Source organism: Stegodyphus dumicola, chromosome 9 (genome assembly GCF_044657685.1).
Source record: "Stegodyphus dumicola isolate Sdum_Otavi_A_Nest chromosome 9, ASM4465768v1".
Lineage (NCBI taxonomy): Eukaryota > Metazoa > Arthropoda > Arachnida > Araneae > Eresidae > Stegodyphus > Stegodyphus dumicola.
In genome coordinates this window covers 154,959,589-154,970,084 of record NC_140776.1, presented here as the reverse complement: position 1 = coordinate 154,970,084, position 10,496 = coordinate 154,959,589, and the positions used below count along the sequence as shown (strand labels likewise).

General features: G+C 29.8%; 1 protein-coding gene across 1 annotated transcript in view; it reads right to left on the bottom strand.

Moving 5' to 3' along the window:
- Positions 1-716: 716 nt before the first annotated feature.
- LOC118194559 (prolyl 3-hydroxylase 2-like) overlaps positions 717-10,496 on the bottom strand; it is an 81,621-nt gene continuing 71,841 nt past the window's right edge. Inside the window, exon 12 of the mRNA XM_085824259.1 lies at positions 717-9,520. Within this exon, the coding sequence (XP_085680385.1) occupies positions 9,230-9,520 (291 nt within the window). The 3' untranslated portion in view covers positions 717-9,229. The remainder of the gene's footprint in view (positions 9,521-10,496) is intronic.

Below are 10,496 nucleotides of genomic sequence, written 5' to 3'. Positions count from 1 at the left end.
CTCTGCTGCTACAGGAAGGACAATATTTCTCCAAACTGTATCACATCAGCTGCATAAAAGTGGACTATATGCACGACGACTTGTAATTTGTGTTCCTTTGTTTCCCATTGCATGTCAAAGTGTGGTTGAATTGGGCCAGTGAACATCGCAGTTGGACACCAGAGCAATGTAACTACGTGATCTTTATAGATGAATCTCGATTTAACACCCAGAACGATTCCTGCAGTATAATGATATGGCGAGAGCCAGGGACACACAATTGGAAGCCAAATATTGCCGAAAGAGACAATTACAGAGGAGGAGGCTTACTTGTATGAGCTGGGATAGCAACGAACGACTGCACCGGCCTCTACCTGATCCGATCACAGACGTCCGATATCGCAACGGAATTCTACACCTTATTCTGCATTCCTTTTATCGCTGCAGTGAGTGCCGATGTGATATTTATGGACGATAACATCCACCCACATACAGCTTGAGTGGTGAGGCATTATCTGGAGAGTGAAACCATTTCACATCTGCCATGGCATGCTACATCACTTGACCTGAATCCAAGAGAGCATGTGTAGGACAACAGATAAGCAGGTCGCCATGTGCCAACAGGCACCCTCCACATTTTTGCATACTGAAAATAAAAATATATGCTTTTAGGTCAAGAAAATAATGATGTAAAATATTATAGATGTTATCGGAATTAAAATTTACATTATAATGCATACACTTGTAACAAAAGCTTTAATCATACAGTTGTTAGGAACATATCAGAAATTAAAACAGTATGCCAGAATCAGGCAAATACAAACTTCCTCACATCAAAATATATTTAAAGCATGAACAAAATTTTATCAAAAATACAGTTACACTTTTACCAGAAGTTTTCACATAATGAATTAAGAATAATATTGAATACAGCGAATTCAGGAAGCTTTAACAATTAAGTGCATAGTACGAAATTTAAAATAGCAGGATTTAAATTCAGTTTTTCTCACGAGCAAATATCAAGTTATATAATAAAGTGCAAGTAAGATGCAAACTTCTTTCTTACAAAAGAGAAGAAACTCATTAATTCATTACAGATAAAAAAAATCATTAACAAAATCAAAGATTTTATTCTATTTAAATTATAATACTTCCGAGTTATAAAATTACAAAATTCTGTACAAGAGTAGAAGTACAAAAGAGCTGTTAAGTGTTTTTAGCAGCTCATGTAAGTAAATAAGAAGGCCTTCACTAAAATAAAAGGCACATTATGGCGCTTACAACAAGACTAGATATAAATAAGTTATAAATACTTCCCAGCAGTAAATATACCTGATATAAATAAACACTAAGTAATAATTTACATTTCTATAAATAGAAGTTTGAAAACAAACAGTGCACAACCTAAATAAAAGAAAAAAAAAAACACTTAAAATATTAAAATGAGTTTTGAAAACATAAAAAAATAAATAAATAAATAAATTCAAGATCTGATTTTCAGATAATTATGAAATTTTTTGAATCAAAGGCATATTGATATAAATTGGGAGTTATTTTTTATTATACAGAATAAATTTATGAGGTACAAATATTTTGAGGTTTGATCAATATAAAAAATGCAGCAGGGAAAAGTTACTTTTGATTAAAATATTTATTCTAAAGAAATGTATTCAGTTCAATGATATTGTACGACACATCAGAAAAGTGAGCAGTCGATTTTATTTAGGGATAGGACACTTGAATCCCCAATTCTAAAAAAAGGGGGGGGGGAACACACCACCCTTCACATTCATTTGTCATTTAAATTCTAACCTTACCTCCCCCTCAAAAAACAGTAAAAACTTTGCAATGATCAGGTTTATTCATATGCAGCAAGAGAATTTTAAAAGGAATGCAACGGTTGAAATTTCAGTGCTATTTAGATCACTAATATCATATAACGGCACCTTGGAGTGTTGCACTGTTTCAGTTTGCCATCTATGTCTATACTTCTTTGATTAAAAAATATTCTGAAAATGACATCAAATTCAAGAGTCTTAATTATATATTTCAATTATTAAATTTCATATGCATCTTTTAAATATAGGTATATATTAAAAAACTGCATTCTTGAAATTTTTTTAAATCAGTTTTATAATAAAAGCTCGACTATCCGGAATTCAGTTTACCAGAAAGTCCAAGTAACCATGAAACTGTTCAAGCAAATTTGATAAACCAGTTCAACTTTTGTGAAAGGATATAAGTTTTATTTTTTCCCTCTCATTGTAAAAAAATTATAAATATTTGGGACAGCATGAAGTGGAGTATTTTTCAAAGTTACAGATCCGGCCATATCAAAAAATGCAAATTATACGACTTTGAAAGTGGATATACAATGACCATGCAACGTAAAAAATTATGTTAAGTCTCTTAGGTTTTTATATATTATATCTGTAATTTATATCTCTTTATTATCTAACTAAATAAAGAATGATCTGTTCGTTTAAACTTCTGCTGACTGATAACATCTCCACCAACTTTCATGTTCGGTGAGATTCTATAATTGGATCACACTTTCATGTTTAAGGCCTACAAAATATGCTGTTTTTATGTCTTAAAATGCACTCCTTTTTGTCAAAGTTATTTATAATTTAAATGAAGGTTTTTGATATTTAAATTGGTAGCAAATAAGATAACTGTTTTCATGATTTCAGAGCAGAAAGATTTTCCACTCGGCTTTTCTAATGTGAAATCCATTTTTTATATGCTCATCAATCAGGAATTTGGCCTGAGTTTTCCAGACAGTCCAGCTTCTGGTGAACTATAGATTTTAAATTTTGCTTTAATTAAAAGCTTTTAAGGAAGAGTTTTCATTCCTTTTTCCTCTTATTCCTACATGAAGGATTCAAAAGATAAGAAAAATATTTGGATTCTAGAAATTTAAAACTCGTCCCATCTCTATTTTTAATGAATATCTTAAAGAAGTAATTTCAGTATAAAAAGCAAAAACAGGAGCAACTGCTGTCAATGAAAATTTTTTCATTAAATATAACATAAAAAATAGGCAGTTTAAGCAGGTTTCTGAAAAATCCATAAATTCTGGCTATGCATTTACATTGTTCGGAGAATTTTATTTTATATAAATTATTTACTATGCAGAGACATTAGGTATTTTTGGAAGCAGGTAAGATGAAAAATTAGCAAAGCTTTTGCCGGGAATCGAAACGCCGACCTCTCAATTACGCACTGAGTGTGCAGACCACCACACCACGACGGCATGCCAAGAAGGCAGGAGAAATACCAGGAGACCCAATCGCAAAATCCTGGGTGAGGAGAATCACCATCCAATGCCCCTTTAGTTCAGGCACCACTGTAGGGACATAAGGTATTTTGGAAGCAGGCAAGATGAAAAATTAGCAACACCTTCCCTGGGAATCGAACTGTGGACCTCTCAATTACGTGCTGAGCATGCAGACCACCACACCATGAAGACATGCCAAGAAGGTGGAAGAAATACCTTATAACTAAATGAAAATTGATATATTAATTTCATTTTTAATACCCTAAAATATATATTTTAGCAAAGTAATTATAAACAATATATAAATTATTTCATCCTTCTATTTTGATAAAAACATAGAAACAAATACATTAAAATGTTTAAAAAAAAAGCATGTATCACATTTAAAATTGCATTTACATAACATTTATAAACATGACCACTAAAGACAGTGCCTAAGTTGTATTTCTATGAAACTTTTCACTCTTTTTAAAATGCATATATTGTATTTACCTGCATTTCCCTTTTTACTAATTTTATTCTATGAAAATCGAGAGGGTAAAATTATGTGAATAATTTAACTCAGGGACAGAGTTATAATAAGAACATAAAAAATGAAAAGTATCCATGGATAAACTACAAGTACCTATTACAATATTATTTATTTAAAGAAACCTACATTCCAATACAATTACCTATTAAAGTTACCAATATCTAGAATGGTATCTTTTACTTCCTGTATCATGAATCTCACCCACTCGTATTATTATCCACTACTAGTCTCTAGGCTTCAAATCATTTAATATTGCTTAAAATACTGTCTAAATTGTCTGCTACAGCTTGTAAGTCATTGATATCACCATTGTTATTGTTTTCGCCACCATTCAGTCTATCTTCTCATGTGAAATGATCTCCAGAATTGTCATGACTATTAGATGTCTCTGTTTTCTTAAAACTCTTCACTATTATTGCTTCATCAACCCAAGCCTATGCACCCAAAATCCAAATCAATTAGTAAGATGAAAGCAATCATTATCAAATGAATCCATTTTAAAATTTAGGGAAATTCACTTTATGAATGAGAAAGGGTGGAATTAGAAGAATACTTAAAAAGAAAAATTCTAAAAAGCCAAGAGAAAAAACAGGCAAGGGGGGTACAAAATCCATGAGTAAATATGGTATTAAAATAAAAAGGGGGAACACACTACATATAAACAATGAAATTCCAAGATACTTGCGTAAAACAACGACAAGCACTTGTGTTAAACAATCTTCAAATACAATTTTGAAAATTCCAAATACATGCTAACATTTCCTTATTCAATGACATATAATAACATACAATGAAACAATGCATTTTGAATAAATAAATAAATCTGATACTTTCTCGTATAAAAAATTTTAGTATATTAGAAAAACATCACATTAATTTAATATTTGGCAGTGAAATAGATCTTGTAAAAGTAAACAAATAAATTTGCTTAAAACACATTTAAAGACAACCTTAACCCTTTGCGGCACTCTGTGCCCAATCTGGGCACACCTAAAAATTTCCTTTTCTACGCACAGAAAAATTGAATGAAAAAGGATTTGAAGGTTACTCTGAACCTTCTTTATTTATAGCAGATGGCAGCCCAACACAAACCAGTCCATATATTTTAGCCATGTTTAGTTTTTTAAGACCCTCATTTTTCACAGAAATCTTCCAGACTTTTTTTTAGGGCAGAATTGTTTGAAACGAAATTTCTAAGTTATTTTTTTGGTTGTATGCTAATCTCCTTATTCCATATTATTTTACAATTTTTACCTTGAAGTCTTGCCTAAAATCCCATGGCGAACCAAGGTTTCCCAGACTGGGCTTATTGCGAGTTTAGGTCACTGAGAGGCAGATGTATCTTTGTTTCTCTGCATCTCATCAGTCAGCTCATTAACACAGAAAGAAAGATGGGTCCACATCTGTGTTTTATTTCCTGTTTTTCTCTTTTTTCTTCCCCCTTTTTTTGGAGGGGAGGTTTGGTTATCAACTAAGAAGTTGTTGGGGTGATTTTCTGAAGGTCAGGGATAATTTTATCAGTTAGCTGTTTGGTTTTTTCACTAGAGCAGCTCTCTCTTTCTCTTTTGCTTTGGTTCAAAGTTTTTCTACGTTTAATAGTTTTGAGTTGTAGACATTTATATTTTTATTTTATAGTTTATAATTTCAAATTGCAGATATAATATTAGTTAATTTTTTTCAGATTTTTAATTATTTTCCAAACGATCAGAGAGGGCTGACCATTTCTAAAGCACTGAAAGTGCTACACGAATTGTTTTCAGATAGTAAATCTGATACGGATCCCAGCAGATGTGCAAAACATGCAATATTGGGTTGTGCTTTTTCAAAGGTGGTGTCATTTTCTTCAAAAAGTACCATTATGAAAAAAAAAAAAAAAAAAAAAAAAAAAAGACTAAAGTGTAAATATGAAATGTAAATAATGTAACTATCATATACCCAAGTTACTTCCCCCCATTCATAAGCATGTAATCATCATATAACCCAAAATAAGCTTTTTAAAGGGTTGTAGTGTAGCAGATCTCCCTATGGCACACCCTAGGTAATGCTAAATCTGCTATGGTATTCAGAATCTAGTGTTTTTTAATCATAGGCAAAATCTCTTACTCTTTTACACGCCTTCCAGCAATGCTCGTTTCAGCACTCTTTTTGAAGCTCTATTTAATCGTTTTAATTATGTGGGTGTGCCTGACACACCCACAGAACTAAAACGACAAGTGCTATCTTTACAAAATTTTATTTGTGTACTCTCCTCTAGGCTTAATTAAACTGCTTACCTTTTTTTTTTTTTTTTTTTATTATCAAAATTCCAACTTTAAAAGGTAGCGTGCCGGAAAGGGTTAAAGCAAAACATATTATAATTTTATTAACAGAAGAGTATTTTTGCCATTTTATATGCAATAATTATTAGCATTTAAATGCATACCATTTGCAAATACAGTGGAAATCCACCACTCTTGTACAAATATAGTAACTGACATTTTAGCACCTAGAATTGAATGTGTGCAATGAATACGAACACATAGCCAGCACTATACCAAAATCACAAATTTACATTTTTCTTTAAATTTCTAGGTTATTTTTCTGCATTTCACTCTGCACTAAAAGAGAGATGTACACATAGAAGATGAATTATATAAAGCACACGATAAAATATCTCCCAAAAACAAATGCATGCCAAATTATTTATTGCATGTTTCTCAAAACAGCAATTATGCAGTTTCGTAGTTTTAATGCAGTTACACATATTGTAACATTCAGTAGCAAATACTTCTTGTATTCTGAGCTTAGCTTATTTAATTAATAAAATCCAATATATAAAAAATGGGCAGTGCATTAATATATTAAAATACTTCTGGATCATTCGTGCAAAATATTGCCTCCAATAAAAATATACTACTCTTCCATACTTGCATCTGCATGACTTGAAAAACACAATTACAGTAAAAATTGCCAACCACATGTTATTCTTTATGCAAAAGTTTATATTTACAACCAATTTAAAATAATTCTCAAGATATCGCAGTTAGTACATTAAAATTACAATTAATAAAAAAATAAAAAAAAAAATAAAAAATAAAAAAAAAGAGAGAGGGGGTGAGAAAGACAGAAAAGAAGAGAAATACTAAAGTAGATAGCAAAATATAACAGAATTTCGTATTTTAGATTTTTGTTTAAACATCTTAGAAACACATTCAGATATTCCTTAGAAAAATTACAACACACACAAAAGAAATTTAAGTACAATGGGGGTAAATTTACCCATTTACTGATTGAATGTTATACATATTGTACATATACATCATAAGATGGAAAAAATAATTATATTAGTAAAAATTATCAAGATAGTCAAACTATATTTTAATCAATAAAATATTGTGATATATAGAATAATGGAAATTAAGTGCTTTTATCTCACATATTTTCCAAACCGTATATAAGTTGTCATTTTTGTTGAGATTATTGGTTCTCTGAAAGGAAATAAATACTTTTAGATTACCAAAATTTTACTAAAAACCCCAGTAATTTTGTTAGCCTTTTCAGCTAAGAAACTCACAAGATTCAATAATGTTCATTTTTGAGTTTTCAGTCTAACTATTCAAAATCATTAAAGAAATTCAAATGTGTATAGGATTATACTTAGCATGAAGATTTGTATAATTTCACTGCATTTATACAAATGACTCATATCACTACACTTAAATTCTTAGCTATTTCATAAAATTTTTCAAAAAAGAATCAGGATTTTCGGAAATCCCATTTCAAAGATTAATATTAAAAGGGAGAATTTGTTTCTTAAGAACAATTTTAACTGCCTATTGGCATCTTAAACTCATCCCTTCCTTCATAATTAAATTTCCTAATTTGTGTACATAGTTCAGTCTTTTACAGATGGGCTACCATCTATATTCACTCAGTTTGCCCATTAATTTCATAAAGATAGATTCAAGATTTATTCAGAATGATTTCAAGCTTTAAGAACACTTTTATATACATTTTTAAATAATTACCAATGCCACTTTGGACATAATTCATTTCAATAATGAATATTTTTCAGCAGTTGCAAATAAAAAATAACTACTTTCAGATCTTTAAGCATAACTTCCAAGTTTCTATTCTCTTTATTCCCAGGTTCTTCAGATCTTTAAGCATAACTTCAAGTTTCTATTCTCTTTATTCCCAGGTTCTTTTTTCCAATTATATTCGTTTAAATTATTTTAAAACACGAAGAGAATATTTCCTTTGCATTTGTTCAATATATGTATAATGTGTCAAAAATAAATTTTCTGCTAATCTTTCATAAATTTTTTCCTACATTATGTAATCACATTTAACGCTATGAAGAACAAAAGACATTCCTTTAATTCAAATTTAAATTTGCTCACACTAAAATTATGTATGGCAGCAATTTGGCACTTGCAATATACTTTGATCAAACCTTGTAGTCTCTTAGGGTCTTATAAAATCAATTATTCTTATGATAAGAAAATCTTCCTTTAGACATACAAAAAATTTTCAGTTTACAATAATATATATCTGCAAAATCTAAAACAAATAATGAAAAGAAGCACAGAGATGTGAAACACAAACCTTGAAAACCAGTAATAAAAATCCTGTACTCAAAACTAGTAATGAAAACTAAATTTACAATACAATAAAAACTGTCTTGTTTATTAAAATAAGAAGTAACTTTTACAGACTTGCATATTAAAACATAGCACACTAAGTATGAATCCTCAAAGTATAATTTGCAGTCTAAGCAGATACATACTGATCAAATGATGTAAAATTTACAAAAATCCTGAGAGAGCCAAAATCCAAATGATGTATAGAAAAATAGATGCCAGAATCCTGGAGGAACTCTATCACTATGATTTCTGTGGAATAAGTGACTTATTTTTTTGATATTACCTCAGTCATTCTCTTGTAGACCTACAAAGGCATACCTCATAATATGAGATGTACAATACGGACATTTCTTCTGCTGTTTGATGCATTGTTAATCACTTTGAAGAACTTAAAAAGTTTAATCATCTGTAATTGGATGAATCATTCTGAATCCTCTTGAATCGTTCTGAATTTTACATTAAATATGATTGCATTTCAGCTAATTTCTGAAAATATAGGTAAGAGCTTTTGGTAAAATACTATTGCGACTGAACATATTTAATGACTGAAGAGATGAATCAAATAACTGAATAGAAATTAAAATAAACTAATATATTAACTGCAAAATATAAACTAAAATCATAATAGAAATAAATAACACTTAAATTTCACAAAAAATAAAATTTCTAACAATAACAAAAACAAAACTGCTAAACAACTGTTCTACATAGACTAAAAGCTTTAAAAAAGATTATAAATAATCTCTGGAAGTTAATAAAAAGCTAAAACACTGTACATAAATGTTATTTAAACATATAAAAATGAAATAAATGTTATAATTCAGAGTGTTCGTGAAGAATATGCTTTGCATCTTCAGCAAACTTGTACAAAGTAGATTTTTCATAACTGTCCGAAGAAGACCGACTTGATAACTTCCTTTTCATCCATAAATCTGCTAAGACTGCATTTGCAAAGTCTCGCTCTTTTTCTCTATACCTTGAATCCAAAGTGTACCACATAGCTAAGGCACACCTGCGGCCTTTTTTCACTGCTTTAACACCATGCAAATTTTCTTCTCCCGCTGAAAATGCTACAGTTAAGCCACATTTGGGTTTTATCATTGCCTATGTATAAATTGGAAAGAAAATAAATTGATTAAAAAATTATTCTAAGTTAAAAAGATTTTTAAATTTTAGTTCTTAAACTGTATATTAAAAATGCAATAAAACAATATTTCCTATCTAGTTAATATTACTCACACAGAATAAATTACAAGTACATTATTTCATACTTTCTAGTATTACAGTACTAATTTATATCTTATGAAACATTTTCTTTCATCAACTATAATCTTTTAAAAAATGAATTTTTTTATTACTTTTACATCAGCAGGATGAAACTTTATATCTTTTTATCATTTATATCAGCATGATACAAAAATATACAAAAATTACATTTACCATTGTGCTTTTTATATTTTATTTGCCCACATTAATATGAAAAACATATATTGATTCCAGAATGAAACATCAGCTTAATCAATATGCCATATTAGAAAAACATATTGGAAGACACCATAACATGAAAAACTGTCTTTACAAGTAATACATAATGTATATGCAAGATAAAAAATATGAAGCAAACTTCTAAATTTAATTCACTATAAATTCTTTTATTTTTATTTCATTTGGGAACTTCATCTATCTGTCCTAAAAATAGTGCTATAAGTATAAACTGTGTCATTAAAATTAATCATGTGATCTTATATAACTCTTAATGCAGATGCCTCTTGACCAAACACCAAATTGTAAACCAAAACTAACAGAAACTTTTGACTACCTCCCTTTTTTCTATAAACTATGTGTCACTTTTGCTTGTGCTTTCCTCTTTGCTCAATGCTTTTCTGCAATCATGTATTCGCTTATATGGCAATAATATCAAATTTGTGAATGTTCTGGAAGTGGGTACGATTAGAGTGCCAAGTGAATTGTAGCCACAAAATGAGAATTTAAATAAAAAAAAAAAAAAAAGAAATTTAATCCGGCTTGACTGCTTCTTCTTCAAAAATGGATGGACACTCTAAGCCTCAAGTATCTACGC